The sequence below is a fragment of the Podarcis liolepis genome (genome assembly GCF_965112155.1).
Source record: "Podarcis liolepis genome assembly, chromosome: 2".
NCBI classification, from domain to species: Eukaryota; Metazoa; Chordata; class Lepidosauria; order Squamata; family Lacertidae; genus Podarcis; species Podarcis liolepis.
This window is the reverse complement of record NC_139555.1, coordinates 92076561-92097091: the sequence shown is the minus strand read 5'-3', so window position 1 is coordinate 92097091 and position 20531 is coordinate 92076561. Positions and strand designations below refer to the sequence as shown.

At 41.5% G+C, this 20531-nt stretch overlaps 1 protein-coding gene across 1 annotated transcript in view; it reads left to right on the top strand.

Annotated features, from left to right (window-relative positions):
* Window positions 1-16409, top strand: part of LRRN1 (leucine rich repeat neuronal 1) — a 29127-nt gene extending 12718 nt beyond the window's left edge. The window contains exon 2 of the mRNA XM_083491834.1: window positions 13116-16409. Coding sequence (XP_083347960.1) covers window positions 13303-15453 — 2151 coding nt within the window. The 5' untranslated portion in view covers window positions 13116-13302 and the 3' untranslated portion in view covers window positions 15454-16409. The remainder of the gene's footprint in view (window positions 1-13115) is intronic.
* The last annotated feature ends 4122 nt before the right edge of the window (window positions 16410-20531 follow it).

Here is a 20531-nt window from a genome sequence, read left to right as displayed (position 1 = left end):
TTAAAAGCCTCTACAGTGGTGCCTCGCAAGACGAAATTAATCCGTTCCGCGAGTCTCTTCATCTAGCGGTTTTTTCGCCTTGCGAAGCAACCCTATTAGTGGATTAGCGCTATTAGCGGTTTGGCGGCTATTAAAGGCTTAGCGGCTATTAAAGGCTTAGCGGATTAGCGGCTAAAAGGCTATTAGCGGCTTAGCGGCTTAGAAAAAAGGGGGGAGCGGAAAAAAATCGGAACACTCGCAAGACGTTTTTGTCTTGCAAAGCAAGCCCATAGGGAAAATCGTCTTGCGAAGCAGCTAAAAAACGGAAAACCCTTTCATCTAGCGAGTTTTCCGTCTTGCGAGGCATTCGTCTTGCGGGGCACCACTGTATTGACAGAGTTGGAATCTCCTTTCCTGTATCTTGAAGTCATTGGTTCAGGTTCTGTCCTCCAGAGCAGGAGAAAACCAGCTTGTGCCATCTTCCAGCTTGTGCCATCTTCCATGTGACAGCTTTTAGATATTTGAAGATGACTATTGTATCTCCTTTCAGTGTCCTCTTATTCAGGCTAAATATACCCAGTTCCCTCAACAGTTCCTCATACGGCTTGGTTTCTAGACCCTTGATCATCTTTGTCACCCTCCTCTGCACACATTCCAGCTTATTAATATCCTTCTTAAATTGTGGTGCCCAGAACTGGGCACAGTACTCCAGGTTGGGTCTGACCAAGGCAGAATAGAGTGGTGCTATAACTTCCCCTGACCTAGACACTATACTACTGTTGATGCAGCCTAGAATAGCTTTGGTTTTTGTTTGTTTTCTTGCTTTTTGGCTGCATCACACTGTTGACTCATGCTATGCATGTGGGCCACTAAGTCCCCTAGATCCTTCTCACATGTACTACTGGCAAGCCAGGTGTCCCCCATCTTATATTTGTGCAGCTGGTTATTCTTGCCTAAGTGCAGAACCTGACATTTGTCCCTATTGGAATTCATTTGGTTAGTTTTGGCCCAGGTCTCCAATCTGTTAAAGTCATATTGAATCTTGATTCAATATGAGAGCCAGTGTGGTGTAGTGGTTAAGAGCGGTAGTCACGTAATCTGGGAAACCGGGTTCGCGTCTCCGCTCCTCCACATGCAGCTGCTGGGTGACCTTGGGCCAGTCACACTTCTTTGAAGTCTCTCAGCCCCACTCACCTCACAGAGTGTTTGTTGTGGGGGAGGAAGGGAAAAGGAGATTGTTAGCCGCTTTGAAACTCCTGAAGGGGAGTGAAAGGCGGAATATCAAATCCAAACTCTTCTTCTTTTCTTCTTCAGTGACATTAGCTACCCCTCCTAGTTTGGTGTCCTTCGCAAATTTGATGAGCATCCCTTCAGTTCCTTCATCCAAGTCATTTATAAAGATGTTGAACAACAAAGGGGCCCAGGACAGAACCCTGTGGCACCCCATGTATCACTTCTCCCCCAGAATGACAAGGAACCATTAATACACACAAATTGTCTGAAACAAAGGACAGGATGGCATCTTCACCCCCCCCCCCCATTTCACATATAGAGAATGACTGGACAGGCAGTTGAACCTTCCCTGTGGTGACAGGTAAGTGTAATCCACTACACTTGAGGACAGCAGGCTACCTTACAGAGTGCAGGCCAGGCTATGTGGTACACAAAACTCTGTCCTCCAATAAATAGGTTTGTACTGTTGCATCAGATGTTAAGCATCAGCAAACAATCAAGACATATGATGTGTATGTCCATGTTGGCAAGTGGCAAAATGCAGCAGTAAATATTTTCACACTGGTAGAAGGCCTCTTCAAATAACTTCCTCCAGGACGTCAGTTTAAGCTACAGCATTATTTGGCCTGTGTTGATTACGTACAGCAGGCACGTCATTTCCCCTCGGTTGTAGCATTTGTACCAATTTCTGTTCAAGATGCCTGCTTTGCTCAGACAAAATTTGGAGGCAGAGTTGCAAAGTTCTGACACAGAAGGCAGAGCGGGCAGGCAGGAGGCCCAGGTGAGCTGCAGAGGTTTGGTGAGGTGTGAAGGGAGGGAGGGAGGTAAGTGTCTTAGGCAAGGTGGGGTTGATGAGTGAAGCAGACAGGGACACACAGCTGCTGCTTACACCTATGTAGGTGTTCTGCAAAACAAATCCGCAGTTTCAGTTGTGCTGGTAACACCTCCTAATTATACTCAGGATGCCCAGATGATGTTTACCGTGCCTTTGGACAACAGTGAACTAAATCACACTCTGAGTACACCTGTTGAAATCAATGGGCTTGTGCTACTTTCATTGGGCATGGCCCATAGAGTTAGGTGTGCCCAGAGGATATGTATCCACCAGTGCTTCGTAATGTATTTATTTTTCAGTTTATCCCTTAATCTGGGTTGGTATTAAATCTTAAAACCTTTATCACCATGTGCCTGTTTCCTCCATGGAAGACTGTGATGAATGCCTCCTGTTTCACAAAGTATGCTAAATATGTCTAGTTTCACCTGTGCACATTTTATCTTAATCCAAGAGCTGAGCAGGAAAGGGGGGGGGGCTCAGGAGATTTCCATGCTTTTGTAAAGTAGCAGAGGATGTGCATAGTCAGAAACAACCATGTATTCCTCACAAGAAAGAAATTAGTCTTTGGTGAGTGGTTGGACAATGTGCAGGTGATGTCTATGAAAAACGGGGGTAGCTTTGTTGATGGACGGGGTTAAATGGTAGTTATATACAAATTATCCCCCAAAAATCAAGCAATCAATCAAGTAATCAGGAATTAATTAAAAAGGACAGAGCTATACAATAGATGACGGGTAGCTCAGGTCTTTTCCAGACAAAAGCATATAGATTGTGGGAAGCTGAAATCATATTTTTTTAAAAAAGATTTAAACTGTCATGTAAGGAAGCCGTGGAAGTGTGACACTCATGACACGGCACATCAACTTATGGGATAAGGTGCAGGCTACCTTGCCACTACTTTCAGTAACGGATAATGGGGAAATGTGTAGGCATCACATTTGACTCACCTGATTTTTAATAACCAGCAAAATAACCTTGAATTTTAGAAGTCCTCTAATAATAATAATAATAATTTCCATAATGATGTAGTTATAGCAAATCAATGGATCTTTATTTATTAACAAATTTTAAAAATCTGTTTCTATTCAAAAGAATCTCAAGGCAAATATACCAAACAGGAACCAGATCAATACAGTAGATTAAGAACTGCATGAAAGCCTATTGAAATAGCATGATCCTGTTTCAAAATTAACAGTATAGAAACAGTAAAGCATCCAGGCCCAGATTAGCCTTCTGGGAAGGCCCAATGTAATAAAAAGATATTCAACAGGTGCCCAAATGGTTGGCACCTATCTGATATGCACCAGAAGGAGTTTCCAGAACACTACACTGTTGCCCTGCAGTGTGTCATCATGGAGCAGAGCCCAGTGTTAATGGGGCACAACTGGAAGTTCCTCTCCTGATGACTGCACCAGTGTATAGCGAATTCTGGCAATTGCAGCTTGCCATTTTATTTTTAATTGCAATACTGAACAGTTTATTGCAGAAGAGCTGTAAATAAGAGGAGGAACCATTTAGGTCCCTCCCCCCTCATTTTCAGCTGTTCTGCAAAAAATGAAAGGGCACATGGCTTTATATTGGGGGGAATACTTAGGTCCCCCACCAATATAAATCCTTGTGCGCTTTCATTTTTGCTACCGTATTGTTGAAGAGTCAAGACTATAAAAATGGATGAACTGTTTATATGTGTATTTATCTCAAGCTTTATGGTTTTCCGATAGCCTTTGTCATTAATATGTTAATTTAATAAACACACACTTAGAAACTGTTGTTAAATTTGATTTTACAGTCCAGCAGCCTAGCAAAGGGTTTCCTAGACACTGGGGAAGCCCCCGGAGAGAGAGTGTAGTGAAGAATGAAAGTCACTACAAAAAGAATAGTAGCATGTAAGCATCAGGCATCCCGGAACAGATTCTGAGATCAGGGAGACGGCATTGTCTGTGGTGTTCCAAATATCCATTTAGAAAAACTCTTGTACCCTAGGAATTTGAAAACAAAACCCAGCCTGGAGTTTTTACACATTGAACAAAAGGCATTTCTGTGACTGCAACGGGAGTCACAGAACGGAAAACATTGGATCTGCCTTTTCAAAATGGCTTTGATTCATACTTTTGTCCCTGAGTGGTGCAGAGGACACACCCATGCAATGATGCTTTCCTGACTTTCCCTTTCTTCTGTAGCCCCCTCTGCTCTCCCCAAATCTGCTGCTGTTGGGGCTCACTCAAAAATTACTTTAGATATTGGGGGGTGGCGAGCTGCTGCAGTTGGAAAAGGTTGTTAATCATGTCCCTTACGTGAACAGAGAAGCAATTTAAGATCCAAGCCAGTCATTGCACAACTTAAACTACGGTCTTTCATGTAAATACAACGCATATACTTCAGAGTCTCCTTGCTTGTGAGTGGACAGACGTTCTGTATGATCATCTACTGGCTGCGCTTTGAATCATGTTGGTTAGTTAAAGTGGGAAAGAGAGAGGCACAAAAGTGAGCACTTTCTTGGTTGTGTGCAATAGGAAAGAAGAGTTCTTGATTGCATCTGATGGCTAAAATTGTGAACTGTGCTACCCCTTGGAACCTAGCAATATAAGAAACATGAAGCTAGCACAGCACCCATCTTCCTGTCATTCAAGGTTTGGTACAGCTTTTATAATTAGGATATGTTTCCTTTTTAATGGGTACCAGCTGAAGGGGTAGCTGAGGCTTCATTTTGTGTACCTCTCTCAAGATGGTTCTTAGTGTATGGCAGTCCACATCCTATCTTGAGTTGGGAGCAGGTGCGGAAGAATTCAAGAAGCCTGTAGCGGCATTTATCACCTAATCAATTGGCTTCTGCTCACTGCTGCATAGAACATCTAACGAAATTCTTGGCCTGTTTAGATGTTGCTTTGAAAGCCCGTAATGTAACTGCACCGAGAGAGCACAATGGTTGAAGGTGGTTCTTCATTGTAAAGTCAACAATTACACAATTACATTTGTCTTGCCATTTTACCCCCTAGTCTTTAAACAAGGGCATATTTTATTTCCACTAAAAGCTAAATGAAAAAGCAATCTGGTATAGTAGATAATTTGACAGCCCACTATTTGCAAGCACTTATTATTTTTTAAGTTTCTAATATGATTTGGTAATGCTTTGCTAATGACATATACATAGCTAGAGAATGACAGAAAGGAGCAATGTTGCAATTCCCTGGTTGACTTTTGCAGAATGCCAGTATGCAGTAGCTGCACTTTAAGACTTCCAGTTATAAGAACTTGCAGCAGAGAAAGAAACACAAAAGTTGCTGTGCTGACAATACATTAATCTTACATGGTCCAATAAAAGTAATAACACAGAGGCTTTAACATAAGAGGAGCCCTGGCGATCAGACCAAAGATTAATCTTATCTAGCACCTGCTCTCTCACAGTGGTCACTAAAATCCTCTGATTTGGGACTTCCAAGGAGAAAACTTTCTCACAGAATACAAGGATGTACTGGGTATATAAGGGATAAGGTGGTATTCCAAATAACCTGATCCTGAGCTTTATAGGGCCTTATAAAGCCTTATATTGATCTTGGTCCAGTAGCAGATAAGCAGCCCATGCAAATCTTGCAAAAAAAACCCAAAAACTTTTATATGTCAATGGTAGTTTGCTCCCCACAAGCACTCTAGCTGATGAGTTCTGCACTATCTGCAGCCTCTGGACCAACCTCAATGGTAGCCCCACATAGAGCACATTGCAGTAATCCAATTTTGAGATGATCAATGCATGGATGATTAGTGGTCATGCCGTCCTAATCCAGAAACAACCATGCCTGTTTTACCAGCCAAAACTGGCAGAAGGTTCTTCCAGACACTGGAGTATCCTGTGCCTCCAGCAGCAGAGCTGCATCTAAGAGCACCCCCAGATTATGGACCTGTTCTTTCAGTGAAAGCATGCCCCATCCAGAGCAGGCAACATACTAGTTTCCTGGACCCAAAAACCACTCATCCACAGAACCTCTGACATGTCTGGATTCAAACTCAGTTTATTAGCTCCCATCCAACCCATCACTGTCTCTGGACACCAGTCCAGGGCTTGCTCAGTGGCTCCTGATTCGGATATTACAGAGAAAGAGAAATACAGTTTTGTAATGGTTTTCAATTCTACCCTTCAATTTTCTCTTGGATAAATGGGGAAATACTAATGTCCAGTTTATTTTGAGTTCATTATTGGATCTGTTCCTTTCTTTCCTCAAAAACAAGGATGAAGAGGAAGGTAGATAAGCAAAGGCAGTTCCCTATTTCATTTCCCAGGGATCAATTTTGTGGTGTTTGGTCTAAATCCATCTTTTCGGAGCCTTTTAGACAAAAGAGTTTTCTCTTACTTATTTCCTGAAATCTCTTAAAGCAGTTCCATACATTGTTTTGTGAGTAATTGCTTCTCTGAATCAGCTTGCATAAACCAACTTGATACAAACAACTGCCATGTGAAATTATACAGTTTCTTTAATTGCTTTAGCCAGAGGCCATTTCAATAGCATCAACAACAGTACAAATAATTACATTAACAATCATGTTGGCCAGAGTGTTCAAACATCAGAACTCCCACTCTTTAGCATAATACACCATTATTCAAATAAATTGTCTAATAATTTCACAGATGATCCCCCTGAAGAAAACTCCATTAGCCTTTGCAAACCGAGACCGGATTTCAAATGCAGCCAATGCAAACTATGTTCCTTTTTGTGTGTAATTGTTTTCTCCCTAGCCCTTAATGAATATTATGTGTTATAAAACAATATGCAATAATATTTGAAAATATAGACTTCCTCATCCTGCGCTCTAACTAGACAGTTATAGATAGATTTTCAATATCTTAACATAATTTTTGAAGCTGCTTTATTTCCCTTTGATTTTTGTATTTTAATTTAGTGTAATCAAAGTGTGAGTAAGTGGCAATCAAACAGTGGTTTCAGTGACTGGACTTGTGTAGAATGTTGCATGGAGCTGTGATTATGTTGTTTCTTCTGTTTTGAAATGACTTATTTCTTGCCATTCACAGGCAGCTCCTGTGCGTGTACTTGTACTGAGGATCTCAGTGACCCTCAGGACTTGTTGCTGATAATGTATTGTGTGGATGGTTTTGACTCTTTATTATGACTGTGTTCTGTAAAAACAAATTACAGTGGTACCTTGGGTTAAGTACTTAATTCGTTCTGGAGGTCCGTTCTTAACCTGAAACTGTTCTTAACCTGAAGCACCACTTTAGCTAATGGGGCCTCCTGCTGCCGCTGCGCCGCTGGAGCACAATTTCTGTTCTTATCCTGAAGCAAAGTTCTTAACCCGAGGTGCTATTTCTGGGTTAGCAGAGTCTGTAACCTGAAGCGTATGCAACCTGAAGTGTATGTAACCTGAAGCGTATGTAACCCTAGGTACCACTGTACAAAGCTCTAATTCAGGTTAGGGGTTGGTGATGTGTACAGGGGAAGAGAGAGAGAGGTTAGTAGCAGTTGGTTATCTTGTTTGTTTAAATTTCTCCCAAAGATGGGTAAGAAGCAAAACAATTGCTTTGGAAATAAATTTGTGGCCAAAATCTAACTGTATGATGGCCCACTCACCTAGCACATGGTATGCAGTGTTCAGTTGTTTGAAACTTGCCATATAGTATTCATTAATATTATCATTTAGTGTCTATATGGGGGGAAATATATAGAGGTAGGGAAGTTTTTTATGTTAATGCTGTATTGTGTTTTTAATATTTGGTTGGGAGCCACCCAGAGTGGGTGGGGAAACCCAGCGGGATAGGTGGGGTATCAATATATTATTATTATTATTATTATTATTATTATTATTATTATTATTATCCCTTGCCAGCTCACTGATCATGACCACTCCTTCCTTGGGTTCTCCATTAATTTCCAATAATGCAGAGGAAGTGAGGCAACTCAACAGTACCACAAAATTTATATGCATTTATAAAGTCGTTTATATGCAAACATAAATTACTCCCTGAAAGCTACCATCCTGAGAGCAACCAGGGGTAGGACAAAGTTTTAGTAGCAGAGAAGTCTTGAACTTTGTATTTGTTCAGTTAGAAACCAGTTCCTTCTGTAATTAAAGAACATAGACATTGGAAAAGACTTTTCAAGAAACAATAAGGGATACTTTAAAACAATTCAAAGAGCACACTGTTAAGAACATATGAATGACCAACCATAAAAAAAAAATACATTAGAGGCAGGAAGCTGGATAGGAAGAGGCAGGTGGACTTTTGGATGACAGGGCAGTCAAAGGTGTGCTAAAGGAGATTTTGGAGGAGCTGAATGAAATCTTTTGCATCTGTCTTCACAGCAGAGGACATAGGACAGATCTACCTGAGCTAACTTCTGCAAGAAGAGAGCCTTAGGAACAAAACTAAATAGAAGTGACAAAAGACAAAGTTCTAGGTCTCATTGACAAATTAAAAATTGGTAGATCACTGGGTCTGGATGGCACCCACCTGAAAATATTTAAAGAACTGTGTAAATGAGCAGTAAAATGGCAAGCAGGATAAACTGTAAGCAGGTGTAAAAAGATGCAAATTAGAGTAAAAACATTGAAATTTCATACATACGCTTGTGGTTGAAGTGGTGGCTGACGAGGAATGAAATGTTGGGGTCTTCCTAGATAACATAGTGAAGATGTCAACAGCTGTGTGAAAAAGATGAATTGCGTGTTCAGGATCATTAGGGAAAAGGTTATAAATAAAACTGCCAGTGCCATTGTACATGTGTGGCCACACTTGGAATACTGTGTACAGCTCTTCCAAAAAGAGATTTTAAAGTTGGAAAGGGTTCAGAAAAGGGAAATGAAAATGATGAAGGGGCTGGAGCAATTCTCTTAAGAGTAGTTCTCTTAGGCTGCAGCGCTTGGGTATTTTTGGTTTAGAGAAATGGGAGCAAGAGGGGACATGATTTGGGTGTGTAAAATTATGGGGTAGAGAAGGTGGGTAGGGAGGTGTCTTTCTCTCTCATAATACTAGAACCTCGGACCATTCAATGAAGCTTCAGGACAGACGAAAGGAAGTACTTCTTCACAACAGTGCACTGGAATTTGCTCAAACAAGATGTGATACCCACCAACTGGGATAGCTTTAAAAGATGATTAGATAATATCATGGCAGATAAGGATATCTGTGGCTACTTGCTAAGGTGACTGAGAGGCAGCGTGCCTCTTATACCAGTTGCCAAGAATCACAAGTGACAAGAATGCTGTTGCACGTGTGTCTTGTTTGTGGCATCTGGTTGATCACATTCCAAACTTTATCAATCTTTATTTTTTTCGTGAAGTCAGCAATGAGTGTTGGGGCCAAGTATTCCTCCCTCCTGTCCTCCTGCCAAGTGAGATTTACATTATGAAGATCACTACTCGCATTGAGCCAGAGTTGTAATTATTATTTATACCACGAGATTCCTAGTAATACGATACCACTTTTTCGACAGCAGAGAACAGCATCACTTTTCCCATTTGATTTTTGCAACAACTCTACAACAAAGCAGTGTTATAATCCACTTTGAACCACTGCCTACCGTTATAGGCATGCGCTTGCTTTCAAAATCCTTATTTCAAGGTCTGCCTTTACCCATATGAACTGATTTGGACCCTGCAATCATCATCTGAGGCCCTTCTTTGTGTCCCCCCTTGTATAAGAGGCCTGGAGGGTGGCAACACAAGAACAGGCCTTTTCTGTGGTGGCTCCCTGTTTGTGGCATGCTCTCCCCAGAGAGGCTCACCTGGTGCCTTCGTTACATATCTTTAGGCGATAGACAAGAACATTTCAGGCCTTTAGCTGATTAAACATTCTATGTCCCTTAAAATGTGTTTGTGGGAGATGTTTTGTTTTTGTTTTATTATGCATTTTGTGTTCTCGTTTTGTATTTTTATGTTATGAACCACCCTGTGATCTTCAAATGAAGGGTGGTATACAAATAACAAAAACAACATAACACAGTCTGCCACAGATCAGCATCATCCTGAGCAGAAGTTTTGGTGCCATATCTGTAGTGCAGTGTATTTGTGAAACTTGGCCTCCTTCCTACAGAATCATTGCTAAATGAGAGTTGGCTAGGTAAACTGGCATCTAGATTTTTATTTCAGACTACAGACCAGAGACCTAATACATTAAAAGGCCAAAAGTGCACTTATAAAAGTACTCAGAAGTCCAGTGTAGAGTTCACTTCTTTCTTCTTTCTTTTCCTCTCTCTCTCACGATTTCTGACTTACTCTCCTCCTTCTAAACTGCTTTTGCACTCTAGTCTGAACTGCAGTTCACCTGAGTGCAAAAATTAAAATGGAGCACGGCATGTGAAAGCAATTGCAATTTACTGTGTTAAAACTGAAACATACTTTCATTAATAGATATGTACAATCAATCACTTCTAGCCATTGTTTAGAGAGAGAGAGAGAAAACTAGTATGCACATTATTCATAAAGAACATTTTCCCAGTTAAAAGAAAATTACATTTTCCTTCTGTAAGAGATCACTTATTTTAAGAAACAAAAGGAGCCACGCATTCAGAGTGGGCCCATTTTTGTTGAACTCCCTTTCGGTTCAGGACAGATAGGCTCCCTCCCTGCTGAACTTCCGGTACTTACTGAATACTTTTTTTTAGTCCAGCAGACTTAGTTTTAACTCATTTGGGTCTCCTGTACACTGCTTAGAGAAGACTGTGATTAAGTGGTATTCAGATTGTTGACATAAAAATAATGAAATGCTTAATAATTGCTATTCTGTTTGCTGAAACCAGAAATGTACAGTTGCACAATATGTGATATGCAGTTGATAGGATATAAATATTAACACCAGAATCGATTTGAATTTGTGGCTTATCCTGAACCTTGCTGTGTTTTATATGTTTTACTATAGGCTTTGTATAAGATAAGTCTCCATAAACAGATATAGCCAGAGGAGTTTTAAGCACATAATTGAGAACAATCATTCTCCTTGCTGAATAGAAGTTATATTCATGGAATCAATTACTGTAAACTAATGAATGATATTTGAAAGGAAGAAAAATACTTTGTGGATTAACAGAGTTATTAGGAGTCATCTAGCGCCCAGCATCTATAGAAGCTTCCCATTCATATTTATGAGATGAATTTCTCTCCATGTACGGTGGGGAGTGGCTGAATATGGAACCCTTGAGAATTGGCTTAGATGATGAGAGAAAGAGAGAGAGAGAGAGAGAGTACACTGAATTCGCAAAATGATGCTGATTTCCTTTTTGGGTGGAAACAAAATAGCCAGTTTAAGTCTACCACAAATATTGTGTACATGCAACATGCATAGAGTGTGCATCACATCTGGACAAATATTGAATCCCGAGACAGTGCCTTGGAGGGACTTTGGACTTGCTAGAAATGAAGAGGGATCTGTAAAGTTACACAAGTTTGATGATCCAGACATTTTGATGATCCAGACATCAAAATGCTGCAGACAGTTGTTTGCTCAAAGCAATAGTAATTTCTTGCAGTTTACTGTGCAGAGAATCACACCCACGTGGGATGATGTTGGGAAGTCACAGCAAGCAGCAAAGTTGGGGAGAAAGCAGAGGGAAAATCGGATGTGATTGACATGTCAGGCATGTATTCAGAGCAAATGATTTCACCCAGAAAATGAATCCTCCCCAAAATCAGCTTTGAATGTGCCTAGCACAAACCGCACTAGACTTACTTGCCTGCAGTTTGGTAGGTTCCTTACCCAGGGGGCACATCTCTCATGTCTGAAGTTTTGAGACCCATTGCCCACAAAATGTATGGGGAGGTCAAGTGATTCCTTTTTTTTTAACCAACACAAAACTGCAATGGCAAAACCACTCCAGCTGAAATTTTGCAGGATTCATTCCCTCTGAAGATGTGAGTGGCCGCAAAATCTATCTATTTCTACCTAAAAATAAAGAAGTTATAGATAATATCATTCACATTTAAAGGTCCTTAGCATACACAGGGTCCTGGACCTATTTGCCTATAACTGGGCTGGCTTTATCCACTGTGGAGGAATAATACTTCTGTAAATGTTATCCACTCCTGACAAAGTTATTGCCGTCTTTTGATTTCCCGGAATGAATAGGCAGGGAAATGGAGATATGGACCCTAAGCTGAATTGAGCAACCTATGAAGCACTAGGACCAAGGCAGACTGTTTTCTAATGCTCTGAATTGGGTCAGGAGGAAATCTTGTCAGTGGGCATCCCTCATTTGTACAGTATTTATTAACTGTGTGTGTGTTCGTGGATTGGAAATATATAACTATGGACTAGTAGAGGGATGGGCAAACTCCGGCCCTCCAGATATTGTCAGACAGCAACTCGCATCACCCCTGACTACTGGCTTTGCTGGCTGGGATGGTGAAGAGTTAAAGTCCCGCAACAGCTGGAGGACCAGAGGTTCCTTTATTCATGGTCCAGTAGCTCCATAGAAACTTCCATGTTGTTATATATCTGATGCATCTCCATAAGTTAACATCTGGCCGCTCAAGCAAGCACAACATTAGCACAGGAAGCTGCTCATAGTAAGTCAGACAATTGGTCCATATAGTCTGCACTGACTGGCAGTGGCCCTTCAGGGTTTCAGGCAGGAGTGTCTCCCAGCCCTACCTGGAGATGCTGGGAGTTGAACCTGGGAACTTTAGCATGCAAGGCAGATGCTCTGTTGTTACTGAATTACAACCCCTTTCCCCAATCATGTCACTGGAGACTATTCAAAATTGTCATCCTATGCAGTTAGAAACAGTTCAGTTTACATGAGTAAACTGTTTACAAGAGGGACCAGAATCGGTGTGGGGAGAGACACCAGTGAAATACCATTGTTTGGGAAATATTTTATGACATTGAACTCCAATCCAAATGTTGTCTGTTCTGTTTATGATTAAGAGCAAACCACGGAATATTTGAATGGCAATTTTGAACATTTGTAATAGTCAGGCATTTTTAGAAGTTCATTAAATCAATATTGGCTGCATATAGAAAAGCTCTAATGATAGTGTACTGAAAATAAAGTCTCCAGAAGACAGAAGGCTTTAATTTAGGAAATACATGGCATTCATTTCATATCTTTTTGTTTCTTTTCAGATGTATCCCAATATATCGAGGAATATAGCTTCCGTAGAGTGAAAGAACTAGGCTTGGTGAAGAGACATCGCATCGCTAACTGTTCACAAGAAAATAACAAGAACATCTTCCATCTTTTGAATGCCTAAGCATTTGATCTACTAGTACTTGCAAGTAGTAAACCAGAAGAACCTACTAGGAAACCGCTATGGCTGGGATTAATTTTACATTAAGGGTTTGCCATTTGGTTCTGGGATTACTCGTAAATCAATTTAGTGCATCTTCCATACCGAATAATGAATGTCCACAATTGTGCGTCTGTGAGATAAGGCCGTGGTTTACACCCCAGTCGACCTATAGAGAAGCTACAACAGTTGACTGCAACGATCTTCGTTTAACAAAAATCCCCAGTAATCTTTCCAGTGATACTCAAGTTCTTCTCTTGCAAAGCAACAACATTGCGAAGACCACTGATGAGCTCCAACAGCTTTTCAATTTAACAGAACTGGATTTTTCACAGAATAATTTTACTAGTATAAAAGATGTAGGGCTGTCAAATCTTACTCAGCTCACTACTTTACATCTGGAGGAGAATCAGATCACGGAGATGACAGATTACTGCTTACAGGATCTGTGCAATCTTCAAGAACTTTATATAAACCATAACCAAATCAGTACCATTTCTGCAAATGCATTCTCAGGCTTGAAGAACCTTTTAAGACTTCATCTTAATTCCAACAAATTAAAAGTTATTGACAGTCGCTGGTTTGATTCTACACCCAACTTGGAAATTCTGATGATTGGGGAAAATCCTGTCATTGGGATATTAGATATGAATTTCAAGCCACTCTCAAATTTAAGAAGTCTGGTTCTGGCTGGTATGTACCTGACTGACATCCCTGGAAATGCTCTAGTAGGCTTGGATAGTCTTGAAAGTCTCTCTTTTTATGACAACAGATTAGTTAAAGTTCCTCAGCTTGCACTTGAGAAAGTTCCAAATTTAAAATTTTTGGATCTTAACAAAAACCCAATCCACAAAATCCAAGAAGGAGACTTCAAAAACATGCTTCGGTTGAAAGAACTTGGAATCAACAATATGGGAGAGCTGGTCTCTGTTGACAGGTATGCACTAGACAATCTTCCTGAACTTACCAAGCTTGAAGCAACAAACAACCCAAAGTTATCTTATATACATCGTTTAGCATTTCGGGATGTTCCTGCTCTGGAAAGCCTGATGCTTAACAATAATGCCTTGAATGCAGTCTACCAAAAAACAGTGGAATCTCTGCCAAACTTGCGTGAGATCAGCATTCACAGTAATCCCCTCAGGTGTGACTGTGTCATCCACTGGATAAACTCAAACAAGACTAATATCCGTTTCATGGAGCCCTTATCAATGTTCTGTGCTATGCCACCAGAATACAGAGGGCAGCAAGTCAAGGAAGTGTTAATACAGGATTCCAGTGAGCAATGTCTTCCAATGATTTCTCATGACACATTTCCAAATCATTTGAATTTGGACATCGGCATGACTGTCTTCTTGGATTGTCGGGCTATGGCAGAGCCAGAACCTGAAATTTATTGGGTAACTCCACTTGGGAATAAAATAACTGCTGAAACCCTTTCGGACAAATACAAGCTTAGCAGTGAAGGGACTCTGGAAATATCAAATATTCAGACCGAGGATTCAGGGAGGTACACATGTGTGGCTCAAAACATAGAAGGAGCAGATACAAGAGTAGCTACAATTAGAGTGAATGGAACACTGCTGGACGGTACTCAAGTTCTGAAAATATATGTCAAACAAGCAGAATCTCACTCAATCTTGGTGTCTTGGAAGGTTAACTCTAACGTAATGACGTCCAACTTGAAATGGTCATCCGCTACAATGAAGATTGATAATCCTCACATTACCTATACTGCTAGGGTCCCGGTGGATGTGCATGAATACAACCTCACACACTTGCAACCTTCCACAGATTACGAAGTCTGTCTCACTGTATCTAACATCCATCAGCAAACTCAAAAGTCCTGTGTTAACGTTACAACAAAAAATGCAGCATTTTCCCTTGAGATTACTGACCAAGAAACAAGCACAGCTCTGGCTGCAGTCATGGGATCCATGTTTGCTGTTATTAGTCTTGCTTCTGTTTCTGTCTATGTTGCTAAGAGGTTTAAGAGGAAAAACTACCACCATTCACTGAAAAAGTATATGCAAAAGACCTCCTCCATCCCTCTGAATGAACTCTATCCCCCACTTATTAACCTCTGGGAAGGTGACAGTGAAAAAGACAAGGAGGGCACTGCAGAAACCAAGCCAACTCAAGTGGACACGTCCAGAAGCTATTATATGTGGTAACTCAGATGGTATTTTGCTTCTGGTAGTAAGGAGCACAAAGACTTTTTTGCTTTATTCTGCAAAAGTGACAAGTTTGAAGACTTTTGTATTTTTTTGACTTTGCTGGTTTTGTGGCAGAGTGGTGAGGACAGGTGGATATTTCAAAATGTTTTTAGTATAGCGTATCGCAATTGTTTTGACACAAACAAATGGCAGCTTCACTTAGCTTCCAATTATTTTTAGTTCTGCTTAATTTAACAATGCTGTTCTAACGAATGCTGGGTGGGGAATGGAAGGCTGGGATTGCCCTTTGATTTACAAGTCGCATGACCCCTTTCTTCTGAAGCCATCAACAGAAAGTACAGTGTCCTGCAAAATCTTAACTCAACCAACTTGAAAATACATTAAACCAGCTTTGTCATAATCTGGTCTAAGGACTCTTTTACTTGAGATAAAATGACAAGATTTTGAACAATGTTAGTTGGCTGTACTGTAATGTTGTATCAACTGATTTGAATGTTTTTTGACTATGAACAACAGGTTTTCTTTCTTTTTTTATAGCTGAAGAGACTTAGGTAAAGCTAACAAAGCAATTAAGTGTGTACACTTTTTCAATGTAACAAACTAAATGTTAATTGCTCTTTTATTATATTTAGTAGAAACTTTTAAAGAAAACTTAATTTTTTTCTGTGTAATCCACCAACACCTGGCATAGAATGAAGACAGAAGTATAATAAATTATAGTTTTTGTTCTGTTCATTTTTTTTCTAGAACAATTGCAATAATGTATCTTTTTAGTTGCACCACCAGCTTTAATGGGTGATTATGTTTTGACATAAAATATATCCAATCTTATATAAAATTGTGGGTCTCTGGGTCAAATTAGATTTCATTTTTTTCCTAAAAAAATCTATTTTATCAAATGTGAGTTTTAGTCACAGTTGGTTTATATATTAAACAAACAAAAAACAACCAAACCAACAATCTATGGATGGGTATTTCATTGGAAGAAAAAAACTTTGTATGTTGAATGCACAACTTGTTATGTTACAGTCACATCAAAAGCGTGTTTAGTGTTTTTCTTTCTGTAGTGTATGAACTACATTCCAACTGGAACAAATGGTATCTTTCATTAAGAGAAGGAAGGCAGGTTGCTTAATGCCCATGAAGCTCAGTGGGACAACTGAGTAAATGGGCTTAGGATTGCTCTGTAGGACAATACAACATGTATACATTTAGATGTGATCCAAATTTTCCTCCATTGCTCTCCTGCAGTAACAGAAGTTATTCTTCTCCTAAAATGTTGATATACCAATAACTCTGCACTAAATGGAAGCTTTAGCTAGAAGCTTGTATTTTGCTCTTACATAAAGAGTTATTTCTGATGTGAGCAAGAAACCAGAGGTTATGTGCAACATTGATGTGATATATCAGGATATTCAGCAGATGATGCTGAAAGCTTTCCCCCTTTTTCTGTCTCTCCTATTCTAGTTACATGAAAACATGATTTGAAGGCACAAAATTCCAAAGAATTAGGGCTTTGAACATTTTAGTCAGCTTGTCAAAGAGAGAGATTAAGAGTGCAGGTGCAACTGCCTTTACAACAAAAGGAAATTAGTTCAATAGATAGAGATAGTGTGCTTTCATATATTGAGAGTGAAACAGTAGGTGTGATTTTAAACACCAAAAGCTCTTAATTCTTGCCTACCCTCCTCGTACTGTTGTAGGTACTATGCATAAAACTTCTGTGCAAGACCACCGCTGCCATACCCTCATACCCCTCTTAAGGTCTAACTATTCACACATATGAAATATATTTTAAAAATATTTTAAAAATTTCAGTAGCACCTTAGAGACCAACTAAGTTTGTTCCTGGTATAAGCTTTGGTGTGCATGCACACTTCTTCAGATACACGAAAGCTTATACCAAGAACAAACTTAGTTGGTCTCTAAGGTGCTACTGGACAATTTTTATATATATGTCAACTGCGTCAGACCAACATGGCTACCTACCTGAATCTATTCACCCATATATACAGGGTGAGTCTTTTAAAAGAGACCCTGTGGAACATGTGTACTCTGTATCCACGGGGCCTCTTTTAAAGGACTAACCCTGTACAACCTGAGCCTACAATAGAGGGGTTCATGTCATTAACACTCCAAGAAAGTCTTGCTTCAGCCATGGGTGTAGCCTTGGATCCAAACAGACATGAGACATCATGCTCTGCCCGCTGCTTTTCTTTTCCCAGTCACGTAACTTCTTCCTAACCTAAGATTCCAACTCGGATTGCTTCCAACTCTCTACTCTTAAGCTCTGGCTTTATCCACCCATTTGCTGTCTCTCACGAGCTCTTTGATGCTTTGGCTTTTTAATGGCTCATCAGCCAGGAGGCTAGCTTGATTTAATTAGCTGTTAACACTTGCTGAACTTGAGTCTATCACTCCATTTAACAGCCCAAGGCTTGATTGGATTCTAACACTTTGCTAGAACCAGGGATTATAGTGGTCTGGCCATTTCCCAGAATTAGAAGCCTTAAATTCTAACACTTACTAGTTCCGGGGATTTAGAAGTGTCTTAAGACACACGGATCTGGTCCCAGTTTTAACACCACAAATTCATAACAATACTAAACTGTGTGGCCATTCAATGAAACTCAATGATGGAAGATTTGAGGCAGACAAAAGAAAGTACTTCACATAGTTAAACTATGAAATTCACTCCCACATGCAGTAGTGGTGGTGATCAACTTGGATGGCTTTAAAAGAGGATTAGATAAATCCAGACGGCTACCAACCTTGTTGATTACCTTCACTGTTGGAGGGCATGTGCTCCTGAATACCAATGGCTGGAAACTGCAGGAGTTGGGGTAGTGCTGTTGCTTTGGGGCTTCCCATAGGCATTTGAGTGGCTACTGTAATAATAATAATAATAATAATAATAATAATAATAATAATAATAATAATATATTTGTACCCCGCCCATCTGGCTGGGTTTCCCCAGCCACTCTGGGCGGCTTCCAACAAAGATGAAAAACACACTAAAATGTCACATATTAAAAACTTCCTTGAACAGGGCTGCCTTCAGATGTCTTCTGAATGTCAGGTAGTTGTTTATCGCTTTGACATCTGATGGGAGGGCGTACCACAGGGCGGGCGCCACTACCGAGAAGGCCCTCTGCCTGGTTCCCTGTAACTTGGCCTCTCGCAGTGAGGGAACCGCCAGAAGGCCCTTGGAGCTGGACCTCAGTGTCCGGGCAGAACGATGGGGGTGGAGACGCTCCTTCAGATATACTGGACCGAGGCCGTTTAGGGCTTTAAAGGTCAGCACCAACACTTTGAATTGTACTGGGAGCCAATGTAGGTCTTTCAAGACCGGTGTTATATGGTCTTGGCCGCTCCCAGTCACCAGTCTAGCTGCCGCATTCTGGATTAGTTGTAGTTTCCAGGTCACCTTCAAAGGTAGCCCCACGTAGAGCGCATTGCAGTAATCCAAGCGGGAGATAACCAGAGCATGCACCACTCTGGCGAGACAGTCTGCAGGCAGATAGGGTCTCAGCCCACGTACCAGATGGAGCTGGTAAACAGCTGCCCTGGATACAGATTTGACCTGTGCCTCCATGGACAGCTGTGAGTCCAAAATGACTCCCAGGCTGCGCACCTGGTACTTACCCCATTCAGGACCAGGGAATCCTCCACACCCGCCCGCCTCCTGTCCCCCCAAAACAGTACTTCTGTCTTGTCAGGATTCAACCTCAATCTGTTAGCCGCCATCCATCCTCCAACCGCCTCCAGACACTCACACAGGACCTTCACCGCCTTCACTGGTTCTGATTTAAAAGAGAGGTAGAGCTGGGTATCATCCGCATACTGATGAACACCCAGCCCAAACCTCCTGATGATCTCTCCCAGTGGCTGCATGTAAATGTTGAAAAGCATGGGGGAGAGGACAGAACCCTGAGGCACCCCACAAGTGAGAGCCCAGGGGTCTGAACACTCATCCCCCCCACCACTTTCTGAACACGGCCCAGGAGGAAGGAGCGGAACCACTGTATGACAGTGCCCCCAGCTCCCAGCCCCTCAAGACGGTCCAGAAGGATGTTATGGTCGATGGTATCAAACGCCGCTGAGAGATCCAGCAGAACTAGGAAACAGCTCTCACCTTTGTCCCTAGCCCGCCGGAGATCATCAACCAGTGCGACCAAGGCAGTTTCAGTCCCATGATGAGGCCTGAATCCCGACTGGAAGGGATCCAAATGGTCCGCTTCTTCCAGGCGTGCCTGGAGTTGTTCAGCAACCACTCGATCAATCACCTTGCCCAAGAATGGAAGATTTGAGACTGGGTGATAATTGGCCATCATGGCCACATCTAAAATGTTTTTTTAAGAAGCGGTTTAATAACCGCCTCTTTCAGCGGGTCTGGGAAGGCTCCCTCACGGAGGGAAGCATTCACCACCCCACGAAGCCCATCGCCCAGTCCTTCCCGGCTAGCTTTTATAAGCCAGGATGGGCAAGGATCCAGGAGACAGGTGGTTGGCTTCACTCGTCCAAGCAGCCTGTCCACATCCTCGGAGGTAACAGGTTGGAATTGATCCCACACAACTTGACTAGACAGGACTCTAGCACTCTCCCGCCCTGGCCCTGCTCCCACATTGGAGTCTACTTCCTCCCGAATCTGAGCGATTTTATCTGCAAAAAACTTTGCAAAATCACTGCAGGAGATCATGTGGCCCGTACTGGGCCCAGATGTCGCAGGTGTTTCCGTTAAATTGTGAACCACCTGAAAAAGTCTCCTGCTGCTGTTTTCTGCAGATGCAATAGAGGCGGCGAAGACAGTTTTCTTCGCCGTCGCTATCGCCACTTGGTAGGCTCGACGTTTAGCTCTAACCTGTGTCCGGTCAGATTCGGAATGAGTTATCCGCCACCGGTGCTCTAGCCGTCTCAACGATTGTTTCATTGCCCTCAGATCCGTGGAAAACCACGGGGCTGTCCGGGCTCTATGCAATCGGAGAGGGTGCTTCGGAGCCAAACAGTCAATAGCCCTGGTTAACTCCACATTCCAGCGGGCCACCAGGGAATTGGCTGAAAGGCCATCAACTTGG